This window comes from Calonectris borealis, chromosome 1 (genome assembly GCF_964195595.1).
Source record: "Calonectris borealis chromosome 1, bCalBor7.hap1.2, whole genome shotgun sequence".
Taxonomy (NCBI): domain Eukaryota; kingdom Metazoa; phylum Chordata; class Aves; order Procellariiformes; family Procellariidae; genus Calonectris; species Calonectris borealis.
The window spans coordinates 114361816-114382408 of NC_134312.1; the positions used below are offsets into that span (position 1 = coordinate 114361816).

A 20593-nucleotide genomic window follows, 5' to 3' on the forward strand; every position below is an offset into this window, starting at 1 on the left:
TACAGTTATGTTCTACATCTTTTTCCCCATTGCTTTCCTAATAATCCCTAACACTGCTTTTTTGACACTAATGAACCTTTTTTTTCACACAGGTATTAATACCCAAGGTCTCAGTCCTGAGAAATTAAAGGCTACTCACAGTATCACCATATACACTAAGGTAAGATTAATTTATATTGTGTGCTACTCCCATGTACACTGCCTTTACTACATCAATTTTCGCCTGCCATTTTACCTCCAGTCAATCAGTATCAAAGTCCCATCTGAAATTCCTTATACTCTGCCTTTATTAATTCTACCCTGAATAACTTAGTGTCATCATCAAATGGGTCACCTCACGACTTACCCTCTCTTCCAAATCACAAATATTTTGGATGTCACAGGCATGAGAGCTGATCCCTTGAGATTCTACTGGTGACCTTTCTCCACCTTGAAGATGGACCATTAATTCCTGCCTTTTTTTAATCTTTCTTCTTATTTAGCCACATAAGAGTTTTCTCTTCTATTCCATGGTAGATTAATTTCTTTAATAGCTTCTGGAAATGGACCTTGTTAAATTTCTTTTGAAAAATCAAAGTAGACACACTATCGATTTGCCTACTTACGCCTTTAAATAAAACTTGAAGAGCCTCTTCCTCAGTATCATACCACTGACAAGTCCAATATTCCTAGGTGTTCAGCACTTCGAAAAAGCAGCCCCACCCGCACCCCCAAACAGGCTTACTGAAATGCATTTCCACGATCTTCCCTAGCACCTTTTAGAAATATCCAGAGATGACCATCACTGACTCTTCTTGTGCAGTTAACAACTACATCAAATCTGTTGGCAACATTTAATCCTCCTCTGAGACCAGAAGGTATTTAGTATGAGATCTTACCACTGCTTTCAGTTAGGTGGTAGAAATCTTGGGAAGATGCTCCATAGAATCATAAAGGTTGGAAAAGACCTCTAAGATCATCAAGTCCAACCATCAACCCAACACCACCACGCCCACTACACCATGTCCCTAAGCGCCTCATCTACACGTCTTTTAAATACTTCCAGGGATGGTGACTCCACCACTTCCCTGCGCAGCCTCTTCCAAGGCCTGATCACTCTTTCAGTAAAGAAATTTCTCCTAATGTCCAGTCTAAACCTCCCTTGGCACAACTTGAGGCCATTTCCTCTCATCCTATCGCTAGTTACTTGGCAGAAGAGACCAACACCCACCTTGCTACAACCTCCTTTCAGGTAGCTGTAGAGCGCGATGAGGTCTCCCCTCAGCCTCCTCTTCTCCAGACTAAACAACCCCAGTTCCCTCAGCCACTCCTCATAAGACTTGTGCTCCAGGCCCTTCACCAGCTTCCTTGCCCTCCTCTGGACACGCTCCAGCACCTCCACGTCCTTCTTGTGGTGAGGGGCCCAAAACGGAACACAGTATTCGAGGTGCGGCCTCACCAGTGCCGAGTACAGGGGCACGATCACCTCCCTGCTCCTGCTGGCCACACTATTTCTGATACAGGCCAGGATGCCATTGGCCTTCTTGGCCACCTGGGCACACTGGCGGCTCATGTTCAGCCAGCTGTCAACCAGCACCCCCAGGTCCTTTTCCTCCGGGCAGCTTTCCAGCCACTCTTCCCCAAGCCTGTAGCGTTGCCTGGGGTTGTTGTGGCCGAAGTGCAGGACCCGGCACTTGGCCTTGTTGAACCTCACACAGTTGGCCTCGGCCCATCGATCCAGCCTGTAAATGGATAGCTATAAGCTCTTCAGAAGGGACAGGCGAGGAAGGAGAGGCAGTGGGGTAGCCCTGTATGTTAGGGAGTGCTTCGACTGTCTAGAGCTCAATGGTAGTGATGACGAGGTCGAGTGCTTGTGGGTAAGTATGAGGGGGAAGGCCAACAAGGCAGATATCCTGCTGGGAGTCTGTTATAGACCACCTAGCCAGGACGAGGAGGCAGACGAAATATTCTACCAGAGGCTGGCAGAAGTCTCCCAGTCGTTAGCCCTTGTTCTCGTGGGGGACTTCAACTTTCCGGACGTCTGCTGGAAATACCACACGGCAGAGAGGAAACAGTCGAGGAGGTTCCTGGAGCATGTGGAAGATAGCTTCCTGACACAGCTGGTAAGCGAGCTTAGCAGAGGAGGTGTCTCGCTTGACCTGCTATTCACAAACAGAGAAGGACTGGTGGGAGATGTGGTGGCCGGAGGCCGGCTTGGGCTTAGTGACCATGAAATGGTAGAATTCTCGATACTTGGTGAAGTAAGAAGGGGGGCCAGCAAAACCGCTGCCATGGACTTCCGGAGCACGGACTTTGGCCTGCTCAGGACACTGGTCGAGAGGGTCCCTTGGGAGACAGTCCTGAAGGGCAAAGGGGTCCAGGAAGGCTGGATGTTCTTCAAGAAGGAAGTCTTAAAGGCGCAGGAGCGGGCTTGTCCCCATGTGCTGTAAGAAGAATGGGCGGGGAAGACGACCGGCCTGGCTGAATGGGGAGCTCTGGCTGGGACTCAGGGAAAAAAAGGAAGAAAGGCCAGGAAAAAAGGATGAGCCGGCAGTGTGCTCAGGTAGCCAAGAAGGCCAACGGCATCCTGGCCTGTATCAGGAATAGTGTGGCCAGCAGGAGCAGGGAGGTGATTGTGTCCCTGTACTCGGCACTGGTGAGGCCGCACCTCGAATACTGTGTTCAGTTTTGGGCCCCTCACCACAAGAAGGACGTGGAGGCGCTGGAGCATGTCCAAAGGAGGGCAACGAAGCTGGTGAAGGGCCTGGAGCACAAGCCTTATGAGGAGCGGCTGAGGGAACTGGGGTTGTTTAGTCTGGAGAAGAGGAGGCTGAGGGGAGACCTCATCGCGCTCTACAACTACCTGAAGGGAGGTTGTAGCGAGGTGGGTGTTGGTCTCTTCTCCCAAGTAACTAGCGATAGGACGAGAGGAAATGGCCTCAAGTTGTGCCAAGGGAGGTTTAGATTGGACATTAGGAGAAATTTCTTTACTGAAAGAGTGGTCAGGCCTTGGAAGAGGCTGCGCAGGGAAGTGGTGGAGTCACCATCCCTGGAAGTATTTAAAAGACGTGTAGATGAGGCGCTTAGGGACATGGTGTAGTGGGCATGGTGGTGTTGGGTTGACGGTTGGACACAATGATCTTAGAGGTCTTTTCCAACCTTTATGATTCTATGATTCTATGATTGCAGCACTCCAATCGTGAGACTCAGCCCACCATGTTTCCGTGATGGCAACTAAGTCATAGCTACCCCGCTGCACAATGGCTTCCAGTTCCTCCTGTTTGCTGCCCATGCTGCGTGCATTGGTGCACTTGAGCTGGGCTACTGATTTCTCCCCCGACGTTGGCGTGCAAATCAATTTAATGACATGCAGTAAGATGTACACTTCCTTTCTCTCCCTCTCCCCGTCTCTCTTTCCTAAAAGGCTAAGCAAACAACACACTTTAATTAGCAGAATTCGCCCATTGCAAAATTAAGTACTGTATGTTGAAGGAAACAAAAAAACCCCATGAATCAGCTCTGTGGCACTACAAAGATGCTTGGATGAAAAGTTCCTGGTTTGTCTGTTCCAAAAGCTGGATGCATACAATGAACAAGCTATGAAACTTACGCAGTGGCTTCATGTATTACTCACAGGTTGTGTGCATGTGTGAACACACACATCTATCAAAACCAAATATACGTATATGCTTCATAAAGAATCTTTGCATGCACGCGTACATACACACACATACGCACACGTGCTCTTTCAAGCTCTTCACCATTTGGAACCTGACTATCAACAGATACTTTTCATTTTGAAACCTCTCTCCAGCCTTTCTCCAGCCTTCCAACTACAAACTAGGGATGACACTCCTCACCTCATGACCTTTATGAAACTAAACCTGTGTCTCCAAAGTGCTCGGGTAAGGTTAGAGAAACTTCTGAGAGGAAAATTAGTTTTGTCTTCAGGCAGGATTTGAGTGGCAAGCAGTAACTAAGGCTGTGGGAGAGGTCAGAAGAACTCACTGAATAGCCTGTTCAGGTGCACACAGCAGGGCAGGGCAGGCAGAGGGGACCGCCCTGCAATTGCAGCCTCCCTGGTACCCCTTGCACAGGAAGGGTTGAACTACGGTCAGGAGGCCACCTTAGCTTCCCCCCTTTCCTAATTTTTGAGCTCTTTTTAACCTCACTAATACTCTTTAAGCACTACTTTTTGTGGTTAACTCATTTTATATAAAGCTCTGCAGAAAAAGCAGGAACATGCTGCTTTGAATCCCTGACACATCTCAGATAGCCTGGACAGAGTTACGAGAGACAGAAAACAGTCCAGCTAGCATTGGTCATTCAAGCAGAAAACTGATTTACCTTTCCAAGCTCCTAAACATTTAAAAAAAAAATAGAAACAGTATTTACTACAATTTGTAATGCTGTCTCTAATAGGTAGCTACGAAGACGACTTTCAACGTGTCAGTGACCGCTTCCTGTGAGCTGTTCCTGAAGTGTATACATCACCTGTTCTGGTTTGCTTTGTCCATTGTAAAGAGACAAACAATGTTCCTCATTTTCAGTGTTTACCTGTAAGGAATTTTTTTACTGCTTTTGGAGTAGATCTGCAGAGTTGTTATGTTCAAGATCTCAAAACGTTTTTGTGTTTTGACCTGTTCCACAAATCCTTTTTAATTAAAACCTTACTGCAGTCACCAAACAAGTAAAACATAGTACACCCTAAAAATGCAGAGAAAAACACAAGTTCAGATTTATTTCTTCTGAGCTTATTATACAAAAATAAGATGTTTTATATTTACTCTTAGTCATACATAAAAGCACATTCTGATCACCACCAGAATGCTAATTTTGCTTTATCTCTTCACTTCAAGGTTTCTACACCTTCACCTAGGATTTGGATAAACCAACAGCTGAACCGATGTTTGGCTCAAGTGAGGAGGTGGAAGCCTCCAGAAACAGATCCATGACTGCCTGAGGAAGTTTTCATGCTAGTGGTGAGCGATCTCATTCAGGATTTCTCTGCCTACTCCCCACCTCTTCCTCCAGCTGATGATATTTTGTCCCCTGAAACACGCCAAAGGCCACTTTAACGGTTTATACAGTCCTGCTCTGCAAAGAAAATACTTGGAAAGACACAGTTACAAACCACAAGGCAATACGGCTGTTTAGAATTATAATAAAAAGATAAACTTGTTATTGTTTGTACGAATGATCAGCAACCCAACTGATGTTTAATAGCCACTTTCTTCTCTATTACGGAAGCTGACCATAAAATTCAAGCCAAAAGAGTTCAGGTATATTGAGAAAACCATTTCTATTCAATGAAGCATGTCAGGGCACGCTCTTAATTACACCACTGCACAGAAGCACATTTAAGAACACACTTGATGAATTGAGGCCCTAAAGGCTTGCCGCAATTAGCTTAGCCGCGAGGACGCAGAAACAGGAGAAAACTGACCGCCAGCACAACGCCAAAGAGCTGCCGGTGTGCAGCCAAGCACGGTTTGGGATCCGGGCAGGGACCTGGCTAGGGAGCACCTGCCAAAGCTTTGCTGCAGTGGAAGGAAGCCAGTGTGTTAGGACACCTCATTATCCCTGCAGCGCTTGCAGTTTCACAAAAAAGTGTGCCTAGCCTGTGCAGGCAGGGCTTTCTCATCTGCCCGCCAGCACTATACCAAAAATATCATTAGTAGGCAGGAATATTGTTTGTGAAGGACCAAAGAAGAGGGATGAAATATTTCTCCCAATGAATAGTTGCACCTTTCACTGCGTCTAGGATTTCTCTACCCGTGGTCTCCCCACCAAGCAATTCAGACTGTCAGTCTTTTTGGAGATCCTCTCCTTCCTGTCAACTAGCACTGTCAGAAAAACTAGACATGATGTAGTCGTGTAGGCTGAAACTAAGTGCATTTTTTTATTTTAGGAAAATAGTGTGGTGTGAGGCTTGTCTGCATCACTCACATGGCTGAGTGGAGACTGAGGCAAGCTGGAGGCAGACAGCTAAACTAGCAGGGACAGGAAAACTCCGAGACAATTATTTAATGTCATTCTGTTGATTAGGCACTGCATGGAAAAGCCAGTGGGAAGTTCTTCCAAAGTATCCAGAAGAGAAGCTTTACCACTGCAGTCAGAAATAGGTGCACTAGACAATGAGCTGAGAGGAAAAAAAATAGCAAGTACTGCCATGTAGCAGAAGTAAACAGGCATTTCACATGCTTGTGTGAAAAAATCCCACAGTTAAAACTGCAAGTAAACTACCAGATGAACCAAAAGAACTGTCAATTACATCTCTCTGTTTAAATGATGCATTCCAGGCATAACCTTGGTGTTTTCTTCGGTATAATTGGCTAGGCACGCGTATCAAAACTTGAGTACGCCTTTTCTTCTGACACCAACAAGTGGTTAACTTTATAAGCTGTTAAGAGTAATAAAGCATGACAAGTTAATAAATATTTTCAAAGATGTTTTTGTTGAAACCAGAAACAGAAGCCAGCTTTTCACTGCATAACCAACCAGCAAAGTATACCTGTCATATAACCTAATCCACTTGTTTATGAACAAACGATTGCAAGTAATCACGTTTTGATTGACAGAGGCTACATACATAATGATATTCCAATACATCTGGATCCTTCAAACACTGCCTGAATACAGTGCTTAGCAGTACACATTAACGGGATAACAAAATGGAGTCACATGTGAGTATACCAGCAAGCGCTTTACGCAGCGCAGTTAATCAATGCCCTGATAATTCCTCTTTACCCCACCTCGCAGTTGTTTGTCTGCCATGCCCACAGATCGACCCACGAACACCTGCATAATGTAGCTTCTCCCCTCTCTCCAGGGCTACGGTGCACAATGAGCAGCTAGGCTGGGGTGTATTTCACCAACAGTAAATGAAATGTCATCTCTTCAGAAAAGTATAGGCATACATTTATCCAAGGTATTCAAAGAATCACGGCATTGGGACAAGGATGCCTGCTCCCACTGCCAGCCGGGAAGAGAGTGAATTACCTCATTTCACAGCCCACACTGCACAAATTCACCAGCTGCTTTTCCTCAGGCAAGAAGTGAAGAGAGGAGAGAGCAAACCAGAACTGCTTATTGCCCACGCTGCCCCAACACAGGCAGAAATCCTGCCCTCCTGCTGCAGCCGGTGGCAGACCTCCCTCCAACGTTAACAAGGCCAGGTTTGCGGCCAGGATATTTTTCAAGAACAGTTTCCATAAAACAAAGCGGAAATCGTGGGCTTCTTGGCACTGCCTGATGAAACCCTGCCGCCCGTTCCCCACAGCAAGCTTACTGTCACCATTTTGGAGGGCTCGGCCTTAAAAGCACCTGCTTTTTGCGTGCTGCAGGTGTGAAGATGCCAGCACGCATACCCGACACCATGCCAGGGAAGCGCTGCAGATCTCCACCCTTCCGCCAGCACATCTCATGGCTCACCATCTTTGCCTGAGCACCGAAAACACATTCGTGGCTCTATGTCAAGCAGCACACTCCTCACTCAAATAGCATAATTTAACCCTTTAATCTTTGTATTACTAAAAAAAAAATTCCTCAAATCCCAGATTGTTTTTTCCCTTGAAGGCAGCACTCTGACACCATCATTCAAGAGACCTAAATACGCACCTAGATTCCTATTTCTGTCATAAGGTGGCTAACAGAGCTTCGAGCCATAATAAGCACACAATGGAAGATGTCATTTTCTAAAAGCAGGAAGATAAAAATAAAGATAGTTTTAAGGCAAATGCCTCAGTGTGTTCAGAAAGGTAACTAAAATTTACTCAACAATTTTCTTTTCACAAGACGTTTCCCCTCTTCAACAAACTGAAATTGTACAGTAATCCCCTGTGTCCCTGGAAGCATGCAATGAATACATTGGTAAATGAGATTTATTGCACAGAACATTTTCTCAAAGCTTGCAGTTTTAAGAACATTGCAAAGCCCTGCACACAGGCACAAAATCATATCTTAAAATTAAATTAAACCAGTAAAGCTCTTCCTCTTTGGGTTCAATTGGAACATTTTTAGGGGGCATATTTATGTAGTCACTGCAAAGACACATGGCTGACTCAAATAAGGGGCTTTCATTTTGCCCTATTTAAATTACTGCTTTTATGCTTTAGTTGCATCCACTTAAGAAAAGAAAATATGTGTGTAATCTAATAAATCTGATCAATATTACTAAAGCATTCCGCCACAAATAGCTGCAGTAACTACCATCATGCACGAGTCTCAAAGAGAAAAAAAACTAACGGAGCAGCCAAGTGCTGTAGCGATACACTCTCTACACGTCTCAGAAAGCCTCGGCTGAAGACTGGGACGCAAATGCACTGTGAAGATGCTCTGGCCTGAAAGCAGACACGTTTCTGTCACTCACTGTTTCTCACCTCTGTGGAAAACAAACGTCAAGATGGAAAAAACTATAAGCTGACTCAAGATGCTGAAAGTGATTCTCACAGCAAAGTAAAATTTATAAGACTCAACACTCCCATCAGCTGCCCACTACTAAACTTTCTTTTGGCATCTTAATTCTTATCAGACTCAATGGATTTAACGGTGGTCTACATCAAGGGTCTACTTGCACTAAAATTACTGAGGAATGGACACTGCCAGTGCCTGACTTCTGAGGTTGCCAGCTAGCACACCACAGATAGCGGAGGCACACACAGAGCTGACAGGCAACATCCAACTTTTTTAACAAATCATCTTTTAACATTGAAGTAATATTAGCAGGAGATAAAGGAAAAAAAAAAGCTCTCAGGACTCCTTAACTCTGTAACAAATAAGATTTAGGAAGAAGTATTCCAAGACAGACATAGTACTGCTTATGGTGATAATTAATAAACCAGATCAGTGTCCCCATACTGAGCTGTGCAGGCTACAAAATTAGTTACCAAAATTAAAAAAACCCAACATGATATTCCGTAAAATTATTAAAAAAGGTAATCTCATCAAAGCCATGAGACACTGACAAACTGAATTCAATCAACTCCCTGCCTTCAGTCTACCCCCTTGACGTACAAGGCAGCAAGAGTATTCAAGGTATTTGACCACAACTTTTTAGACTACAGAAAAATCAAAGTAATGAATTAAAAGGGTAACTGTCCAACACGGAACATAAATGAACAGTCTTTGTTAAAAACCCCACGACACTTCTTTTTTTTCTTTCAAGATTTCCTCTCATTTCAGAGGATCTGTTCATTTTATGACCAGCTTCACCACTATGAAGGCAGCAAGCCAAAAGGAGAGGACAACGTGCGCTGCTAGCAATAGATGAACACCAAGCTGCTGGGCACTAAGCAAGTCCGACTTCCCACGATGGGCTGCACTCCCAGCCTCACATGTAGGAAAATGACCCACTCCTCCAGCCTCCTCCTCTAACGCACTTCCACATGCAAGAAAGTCCAACTTTAACCACACACAAAAAGCAGAGGGATGGTTGATGGAGAAATGACGGTAACAGCTACGTTCACCATTTTTCTTCCAGTGGAAATAATTATGTGGCCACTCTTCTCACAGTAAACTCTTGGGAACATCAGTATCTAAGGCTTTTGTTTCTACTAGTTCTATTCTAGTCAGGGTCAAAAGATGAATGGCAGCATAGGAGAAGGATGACAACACAAATGCAGGCAGACACAACTGCATAAGCCTCAATTACAAGGAAATCAGACAAAAAATAGCATTATGGGGGGATTTTAAAATATAAAATAGGAGCTAAGGGCAAAGCATTAATGGGCATGAGGTGCTTAAATGTCTTCAAAAATTTTTGCCTCCAGCAAGCGAAGCCTACCTTACTACCTAACATAGCAGACATTCAACTCCTGATAATTTTTCATTCAAAACCATAACTCGGGAAAGACACCTTAAAAGTCCAAGTTCAGTTCCTCGTTCCTGCAGGGAACTGCATATACTCCTGTTCATAAATTTATGAACTTCCTTCTAAATTACTAGATGACTTATTACTTTTGCCACAAGACTGCTGAAGTTCCTTACTCCTGCAGAAACTTCCTTATAATTTCCAGATTAAATTTATTCATGGCCAATTTATATTCATTTGCTCTTGTGATGACATTGTCTTATCTTAAATTAGCTTGTAAGTTCTCCAGGGCACTGACCAAACCTACGTACGTATAGCAAGTCCTGAGAATAATAGTTCCCTGATCATAATTCAGAGCTTTGCTTATGATGACACTACAATAAATAATAAAAATTATTTTTATAGTTCCACTAGTCTCATCTTCTGCCACATCTCTAATTAGCGCAAGTGCACTCACATGGAATCTGATCAAATATATCATGATGAAGCTAGATGAGACTGCAGTTCTCCCCACCTCTAACAAGTTATTTATGTAGCTTCTCTTTTTCATGAAGAGACTGAAACACCAAAGAGCAGGAAAAAACAGACAAACTCAGTCACTCACCCAAACACCTGTAGGGAACCACAATATGCGGGTGACCGTTGCACTGCTTCCATCCTCTCTTGCACCAGTTCTGGATCGTTACTGGCTGGTTGGCTTCAACAACGTTGGTGATTTGTAATTCAGGGTAGACCTAGCGTTAAAAGTATGAAAAAGACAAATGTTATCACAAGTATGCACTCTGGGTTATACATATTGGTAACATGGATATCACAATACAATACCCACTTTCCTATCTTCTCCCTCTTCTGCTGTGTATTATATTTACTTCATGGTATGAGTATATGCACTCACCTGAAAAATTGGTGTGTTTGTTCTTCAGTAAAAACGTATGTCTGCCAGCTCAGAATACAACGGTGGTAACAGCTGGCTGTCAAAATATAACTTGGCCAGTTATATTTGCTTAAGCTAAAGATCAGCTAAAGAGTTTTTCATAATTGACTAAAATATCCTCTCCTTGCAAAACTGCATATATGGGGCCTAATCTCCATACATCTAAAATTAATAGCATGCCTTTGTGTTTACCTCAATCATTTTTACAAACATCGTAATTCTTTCCCACTGCAGTCTGCACAGCATTAAGAGTCTGTTGAATCAGTTATTCATATTTAGGTTTACATCACCAATATAAACCTACTTCCAACTTCCCTAAATTGAGATGAAAATCCTATCTGCTCTTAATACTGCAATACACTTCTACACCCACAACCATGCCATCAGCAAACTGGATGACTAGTTTATCGGTAAGCCACAACTTCGATCAAGCTACATACTTGGCTTTTTATCTCCCTCAATCCCTTTATCCCACCTCTCTTTTTTAATTTTACTGTCAGTAATGGCTTATCTGGTTTCTTTTGCCACGGATGGGTCTTAGCCACTGACCTTTTGTGCAGACCCCCCTCCCAGTCACCTTCTATGAGTACACCTACGTGTGCATTTCGGTTCATCAGGAGCACATTACCTCACACTCCACTGCGGTTCACGCTGTAGAGGGGTTTCAGAGCACACAAACCGGATTCCTCGTGGATAAAACTGAATGGGAGACGTGCTCCTGGAGCACACCTATGGATGGTTAGTCCACACCACCAGGCTAGAGCTAACCAAAGCAAAGCCTGCAAAGCGTGCCCAGAGTGGATGCTCAGCCCCTGCTGCTTCACTCCGCACTCCCAACTCTCATCGCACCGCACCAGTTGCTAGCACAGCTTATGGCTCTCGCTTTTGATTTTTCGAATCGTCAATCTATCAGCCCTAACATCAAACTCAGATGGGACTAGTTTTCCTTTGCCTTTCCTCAAGGAACCCTTACCAATTTCTGAGTACGTCAGATTTGAGGATTTAGGTGGACTGAAAACTACAGTCTACTCATACCTACCAGTGGAAAAGAAATAGGAACAAACCTGAGGGAAAAAAAGTAATTGGAGATGGTCCAAAAACACCCTGCGGAAAAGGAACATAATCCCAACTAAAGAGAGCTGGGTCAAGATTGGGTGAATTCTAGGAGCGCAAAACTGATGCTTGAAAAACCACTTTAAGAACCTCGACAGCCCTGCCCCGAGGAAAAAGGATTCGTCTCAATCAGCTATCTCCCCTAAGCTCACAGCACCCCAGTGGGCCAGTGCCTCCTGGCACTCCCCTGACCGAAGGCTTGAAAGGTAACTGTGGCAAAAACGAAGCAAGCAGGCTATTTACCTGCAGCTCAAGTAAAGGTTTCAAACTTTAAATGACACTACTAAACAACAGTACAGCCTTTTCAGATTTGAGATTAGTAGTCTTTGAATGAATGTGGTCCACAGGCACGGTATCAACAGAAAGTAATCAAAGCATGATTGGAAATACTTGGGAAGAACTACTTACTCTCGTTAAGAGACAGGAAGGGGCTAATATCATTGTAAAACTGAACTATATAAACAGCTTAATGCACAAAACAAGGCCAGGTACAATAACAATGCCAAGGAAATGACTACAGAGAGACAGACTACTTAAGCAATGCACTTTATGCTAAAGAGATTGAACATCAACCTGGCCTTCTATTACAAAACAGCATTTTTTAATCATATACCTCTTGCTTTGTGTAAACACTGCACAGAAGCCATCTGATACGTTTTTGCCAGCTTCGACAGCACCCTCAGCTCACTACAACGGATGGTTAAAGCGCACGCAGAGGCTTCAGATACAGCCATCTATGTTAACCCAGCCCATGAGATATAGTTCACTTCAAGAAAACCCACAGAGTAGAACTGAGAACTTAAGAGTGAAAGTTTCCCGCACTCAGAAGATTGCAGCTTTGCTTTGTTCTTTTTATCAGCAGGTGACCAGGGCTGATGGTCATCGTCCACATTACAAATATACCACCATTTTTGCACTACTCGCAGAAAGCGAGGAACTTGCTGCTCCCCCTGCTCCATCAGTGCTTCAAATACTGAACTCTGAACTGGAACAGCAAGGTTGCAAACTCAAGGAAAGCTCCCCTTTCCTCTTCAATCTCTTTCTCTTTTCCTTTGGGTCCCCTCAGTTCCACCAAACAGGTCTGCACATGCTCATGCTCTTGACTCTTGTCACAGCACTGCCAAAATGGATTAGGATGTCACTGCAGTGGGAAATTTCACACCTCAACTGCTCTGTAAATACTACACAAGGTACCACAGCTGCCTCAAGAGCTAACAAGCAAGGTGCAAGAGAAAGATTTGATTTTCTTTGGACACTGCTTTTAGCATCGTCATGCTGCACTCTTCCAAGTTCATACGTCCACAGACACCACATCTGAATAATTACAGCCCATGGTTACGTCATACTGGATGCTGTCACAAACCACGTGCTTGATATATCAGTGTCACCGACACGTTCTCATCGGGGACATTTTAACATTCCTCCGGGTTAAGTGTCACTTGTCACGTACAGAGGAAGTATATGCCTTAAATGAAGGCAACTAAAAAAAAATTTCACAATGGTTGGACTAGAATGTTAAAAAAGGAAATTAAGAAAAAAAACTCAAAGCAGTTTATGCATCCACAGGAACATGTACATAGCTTTAAAATGATAGAAAATAGGATTCTGATCCGTGAGAACAGAGACACACTTAGTTGCTTTCCCGAGGTGAACTTCTAATGAGTAAGAGTGAACTATTACTGTAGAACCTTATTGAAACAATAAGATTAGAGCGGAAAAAATTTAATATATTATTTTTATTTTTGCTATTTCCCAAAACCACCATTGTAACTTCAGGTTAGTACAGTGGACCAAATTCTAAGTAGTTAACAGTATTTGTCAAAAGCGCACAAGGACGAAGAACTACAAAGAAGCCTCTTCTTCCATTTCTACATCAGTTACTAAACTCCTAATTTCCTTTGACAGCTCACACAAAGCTCCGTCCACCCTTCACAAGAGAAAACAAGCTCTGAATCTCATTATGAATAGGTTAACGCCAGCAACGCGTATGCAGTGAGGGAAGTTCCCCTCACTAGACTTACATAAGGTATTTGCTCTGAATTGAAGCGGGACCTACTTAGTGGCACAGAAAAATGAGCCTCGTATTTATTTATAGTGTCCCTAATGAGCCACTGCTCCTTCTAGAGAGTCAGAGCGAGCAGCTCTAGAAAGTTACAGGAGATCCAAACTTTCAACGTTATTGTAATTTGCTGCAGAGTAATTCCTTTAATATATTAAAAGAAGTGGTGGAAGAAACAGAGGTGAACGTAATCTAAAAATTTTAACTGGCAATTAAAAGTTACTGCCATTTTCATCACTAAGTTTCCTTATATACCGACTTCAGAAACAAAAATCTAAAAAGCCTCTGCACTCAGGCTACTCAGAATTTAATGTGATCTTGTTTACATCCATGTTTACCACTACCAAGTCTGATGACACATGGGTTTAGGATTAAAATGAAGGCGTGCTTCATGAAAGAAAGGGCGTTTTGATCTGTCTACATACAAAGGTGTTGATGATACAACGGTGACAGTGTTATGACAACCTCATCGAGTATGTTACCTAACAGGAGATTATTTTGAAACAAATCTGAGAAAAACAGAAAGATATGGAGTTGGGAGGCAGAGAAAACGATCAAAGCCATGAAGCGGATGGCCCACCACCACCGCAGCCGCCCCTCCCGCCTGTGAGAGGAAGGAGACCAGCCGAGAGGCTTTACGGCTGGGCCAGCGCCGGCAGGTGGGTGCCCAGGCCCCTGGCGCACAGGCAGCGCCGGCCGCTCACGAGGGACGGGGAGACCATTTCAGCAGGGGCCGGCCGGGGCGGTGGATGACAGCTGCCGGCCAACACGAGCTCCTCGCGCTGCGCTGCGGGCAAGAGGGAGGCATGGCTCCTGGGCACACGGGGAGGCGAGGCCCTTCCAGGAATACCAGGCCCAGCGGCGGGGGCAGCGGTTCAGGAGGACTTGGATAAATTGGAAGGAGTTCAAAGAAGAGTCAAAGAGCAATGACGAGATCACGTATCCTGCGCAGAGGAAGCGCTCGACTCCAGGAATAGTCCGTTTAGTACGGCCAAGCCTGGCTGCAGTTTACAACCACCTTCAGAAATTCAAAATTTGTGATCGTCTTAATTTACCACATAAATAGCGAACAAGAGTGAGTTGCTGAGTGTTGAGACTGAACAACTGCGACCCTGAGGGTGCTTCTCCAAGCAGCCTACTAGAGGTTTCTCTGTTAAAACCTAACAAGGATACTCCTACTCAGCCACCGCAGCGGTACTTGGAAACACGTCCTATGAATGATGCTAGCCACCTTTGGCGATCGCCCTGATCCATACAGAATCAGAGACTGGTTGAGGTCGGAAGGGACCTCCGGAGGCCATCCGGCCCCACTCCCCTGCACAAGCAGGGCCACCCGGAGCTGGCTGCCCAGGACTGTGCCTAGACAACTTTTCAATGTCCCAAGGATAGAGACTCCACAGCCTCTCTGGGTAACCTCTGCCAGCACTCAAATACCAGCATTAAATGCAACTGAAATCTCTAAGAGACACACTTTCTTTTTTAATCAATCCCTGATACGTGATTAGATAAATAGGTTTCTCCATCCAGTCATACACGCTCAGCAGAAGCAAACAAACTCTGTACATCTTGGTGCAATCTTGAAGTAATACTTGAGCATAATCATATGAGACACAGTCATCTCTGATACTGAAAGACATTTAGATTCAAAAGCATATTATTTCACCTCTTGATATTATTCATTATGCCCCTTATCTTCTGGAGTAACTCTGACCATTCAGAATATTGCTTCTTTTATCATTTTTTCAAATAAATTTTTGAAAGGTTTACAAGATTAGCTGACAATTAGGAAGTTAGTGGAGCTATTTCAATTTACTTCTGCATTTTTTGTTACACAATTAAAAAAACAATAACAATAGAAATAAGTATATGTAAATCTTGAAGTACTATCATAATGCATAGGAATGGAATTAGTACTACAGATTTATTCTTACTTCTGCTCGAACTTCAGGATCTTTTCCTGTATATTCCAAAAGCAGAATCACCATAGGGAAGAGAACAAGATTCAGTTTCAGAATAACAAATGGTCTGGGTTACTAACAGAGTATGCTCCATCCATGGAAACCGTTGAATAGAACGCACCCATGCACACACTTGCACATACACACATGTACACGCACCCCTTGTAAAATACAGGGTGGTTTTACACTTTAACATGAATTAAAAAAAAAAAAAAAAGAAAAAAGAAACACCATCTCAGACTGAAGAATGTAAAGCATATTCAGGAATAGGTGTCCATTTTCACCAACAATTTGGAATGGCAGAAAACCTGGGCAAGGGGCAAAAAAAAATTGTTTAAAATTAAGATGCAAAATTAACATGTAATCAATTGCCATTTTTTATTTAAACACCTTGGTATTTTTCTCCAAAGTGCCTCACACATCAGTTTGAATTCTAACTGTTCCAAATCAGAGATGTGTATTAGTTTAACTGCCACCAAACCCTGTATCAGTCTGAAGTGGACACATTTTCTTACTATCATTTCCTTCTATTCTTTTTTCTTAATCCTTCAGTTGTTTGCTGTACCTACTCCTGACACCTTGGCTTAAATTAGATCACACGTTTGGTTTCTAGATCCTCCTTTTACCCTAAGCTTCAGCACCTGGCACAGCAAGACTTTGAAGCCAGCTTGAATTCAAATGCAATGCTCAACTCTCTACTCTCACAATGAGAAAAGGCTGCTCAGTCTCTCCAAAAGCACATTCTCCAGTCTCTCTGCAATGTGCCACTGAAGAACTGGTGCTAATGCACACCAGATCTGATAGGTATTTATGAGCTGGCATTCTGCTTGAAATCTGTCTCAGGCAGTCAGTGACAGTATCTATATTAAAAACTAAATGCAAGACTGACCATAGAAACGCTAGAAAGGAATATTCATACAGATAAAAGAAATGAAGAAGAAATTACTACTGTGAATAGTCAGAACAAAGCAGACTATTAGTAGTTGCATCTTTAGCAACTTGAATCATTTGAATGCTTTGATTTACTTAAAGAAAGGGGAAGATAACTCAAACTAGAATACACTTTGATTACACCCAGACTCTCCCTGCCTCTCCTCCTACAAAAAAAGGAAAAAAACCAATCAAACAAGTTGGTCTGTGGACAAGTTTCCTTCCAACTGGACGATGCAACTTTGTATATTCTATACTTACAATATTGATGTTACTTTAACATTAAGAACTGTTCACAGAAATTATCAGACAATTTGCTTTTTAAAATTGTAAACAAAAACCATGGATGTGACACAAGTAACTACCTCTGTGCTTTAAACGGACAAAGACTTTTTTTTATCACTTCAGTGAAGTAGTCTGCAGTTACTGCAAGCACAAAAGAATACACACATTTATAACCAGTGTTTAGGAAGACTGTTGTCTTAAAATTGCTTGTGGAAAACGTCCTTTAAGAGCAAGTGTATCTGAAGGATAGCTAAACAATGCTTCAACTATGAAAAAAGCCTTCAGTTCCAGATTAACAAATTAAAGTTGGATCAAAACTACTTCTATTCCTCTCTAGAGTACATTTTTAAATAAATAAATAAAACCATTTTGAGGATTTTCCTATCAGAGGGCAGAAAGCAACCTACATGTTAAAACCACAGAAAGAAACAAAAGATCAGCTGCTTCCCACTATTTTGCACAGATATGTTACTGAAGAGCAGTAACAAGCAGACAGGTTGCACTCATTTTTCAAGAGTTTGGTTATGTCCACACAGAGGAAGTATACAATAATTATTTCTGTGTGTTCGTGCACAGTACCTCTGCAAGCTTTCCAATCTATGACTTCAGAAGCAGCAATGCTGCAGAATCCCAGCTGTCCCAGCTCAGCTGCAGCAGTAGTGACATCACATGAGCAGCAATGACACAAGCACAGCCAACCTGAATGAAATACCCTGTCCTCAATCTTGCAATCTGTATCTGCAAAACAGGCAGCTATACACAGATTCAAGTATTAGACATATCTCATATCAAAATATTCTGGTTTATTACTGGTTTTTACAACCACTTTTCTACATTACTATAGAGAATCTTGGTACAAGGTAATTTTGAATCTTCATTGGTTAATATCTAAATTCAGAATCGGGCTTGAGAAGCATGAATTTTTGAGAGTCAGGTTATTTTTTTTTTACTTTACAAAGTCATGTAACTTAAAGGCTAAAAATGATGTCAAACTAAAAACCTCCATGACGAAAGAACATGAGCCTCAAACTCTTGTGGAAAGACTGTCCCTTGAACTCTTTTATTTACAAATAAAGGAAAAAAAAGACATTAAATTGCACACACTTAACACATGGAACTATGGATGCTTATTACCTTTACACGCCCTTCAACCAGCTGTCCTAATTTTTTGCCTGTTTCTTCAGCAACTGCGAGCCCAAGTTATGATTTTTAACCTTTGCTTTGTGTGCATCTGCTCTAGCCATTAACTCTTCATTAGACGTGCAGGCTTACCAGGTGAAACAACACTCGCTGTAACCATAAAGCACAGTAAATCTCTGGTATGTCAGCTCTGCAGTCCTCTCACATGGACACAGAGTTGTTAGAGGCATGGGCATAACCCCTGTACCGAATCGACAAGCAAGGCGACGAACAGAAGCTGTGCAAGCTTTAGAAAGATTTTAGCACACCAACACAAAAACCATGTTATGTGTGGTCAAGTTGACTATTCTGGAGACCCCCTGAGGTCCAAAATCTGCGGACAGCAGCTGTCGTGTTTCACAAGAGATGAACCATATATTGCCACGCTGGCTCATCATCCAACCACCACATCCTAGTCTCTTCTACTTTTCCTCAAGAGTTATTATGCAGGAATAGTGCTATTCTGGCTAACCTATCTTCAGAGAAAGTTATGAAATATGAACTGGGCTCTCCTCATTACCAAGTAAAAGCAAAACACAGTTGCACTTCACCTGGCACTACAAATATCAGGGAACTTGCATATTTACACAGCCAGTGTTCCATAACGCAAGCCCGCACCTCTCCCCATGGCAGCCCCCTGGCCAGGAACCATCACCCCCCCAGTCTAGTCCAGACACTCCCATGGTCAACAGAAACGCCCTTCCTTCTCTGCCACGTCTCTGCTGCTTCAGCTATGCCTGTCATGCCTCCAAGCTCAGCCACTTGCCCCTGCCTTTCTCAACCTGTAGGCACACAGAAGCAAAGCTACAGCACTAGTTGGCATCCCAACTTTTCTTGCCATTCTCTGTAACCCAAGCAACTCCTTCACTTGCTCAGAGAAGTATGAAGGGAAAGTCAAACGCAGCACCAGCTGCATTGGAGCAGTTTCCAAATTCGCTGTCATGGGCCAACTTGAGAAAGAACAAGGTGACCAAGAAGGAACAGCTCTGCCCCATACCATCCCAGGTATCTGCTTCTGCAATTTAATCAGCATAACGTCTCAGGTATTTGCACTAATTTCCAGCTGACGCTTGGGAAGAGAGAACCCTTTTAACCCTGCAGTTTAAAAGAAAAGAGAAGTAATCAATCCTTAAAACCACACCTTATTACTTAGAGTAAATAAATAATCCCAGGCTGAGTGTCTTCCAAACTAGCCAGAGAATTATTTCCTTTAATTCAACCCTGAGGACAAGTTTCCAAAGACATAATACTTCTTTTCTTCGGCCACATCACCTAGCATGCATCCATAACATCCTTCAGTTTTTAATGGCTGCAGCCTCACTGGCTATCTGGGTCAACCCTCAACCTCATCTAGGAGTTTGACACATTGCTTTTAAAACTATTTCTTACGGCCCATCTAACAAATCATCATCCTCCCTCCCAACATCTCAGTTGCTCCACTATTACACACAGAGCTGCTGTTGAAGAGTTTCCTGCCATGAAACTCACCCACTATTCCCACTTCTTTCAGCCCAACTCTTGCCTCTCCAATCCACTCATCCTGGCATCCTGTTAGTTCCCGCTTCCAAACTGTCTGCCCACCCTGCAACTCTTAAGTCCTGTGCTAAGAAGCAAATGCTCTGTCCTCTTCTCCTAAGCATCTTTTAAACCTCTTCGTTTTTCCTCCAAGCATGCAAAGCCAGCATACATTTCAACACTCAAACTAGTTTCCTTCATTACTGATCCTATCCGATGGAGAAGAAAAAACAACAAAAACAAAGGGGGGTGTGTGTGAGGAGATAATGAACCTTCTAGGCATTATCCACAGATGGGGGGAGGAGATGGGGGCAGAGAGAGAGAAGAGATCAACATGTTGCTGCGGTTTCACTCCTGGTCATGAGAACATGCACTCACTGCTTTTCTCTGTGAGCAGGGTATATGCAAAACCTTGGTATAGTACCCCAAGTGCTTTTGGTATTGAGAGTGGTAGAAACATGAGCTGGTTTTAGTACTGTGGCCAGTTGGGTTGGTTCGCCCACAAGAAGCTTCATATGTACACAATCTCTTCTCTTAAAAATTCCTAATGTGCTTTTTATCTGGAATTTCACGGAAGACTGCCACTTACCTTGTAATTAAAGCAATCAGAAAAAGTGCCAGACATGAGGTAGCCTGCCCAACTCTAATTCACGCACAGGGCTCTGTGCATTAACACAGACTTAACTGAACACTCGCACACTGGCTTTCTCTGAGTGCCTTCTTCTGCACATGGGGAAGGGAGAAGCCTATGTAAGCAGAAATAAGGCTGCATGGTCAACCACATTCTCCTCACTGCCTTTCAAGTCCTTGATTTTATAACACAAATATGT

At 43.2% G+C, this 20593-nt stretch overlaps 1 protein-coding gene across 11 annotated transcripts in view; it reads right to left on the bottom strand.

The window, feature by feature from the left end:
• APP (amyloid beta precursor protein) overlaps positions 1 to 20593 on the bottom strand; it is a 234602-nt gene that overhangs the window by 147590 nt on the left and 66419 nt on the right. For all 11 annotated transcript variants that reach the window (XM_075170881.1, XM_075170872.1, XM_075170836.1 and 8 more), the window contains exon 3: positions 10395 to 10524. In XM_075170881.1, the coding sequence (XP_075026982.1) occupies positions 10395 to 10524 (130 nt within the window). The remainder of the gene's footprint in view (positions 1 to 10394; positions 10525 to 20593) is intronic.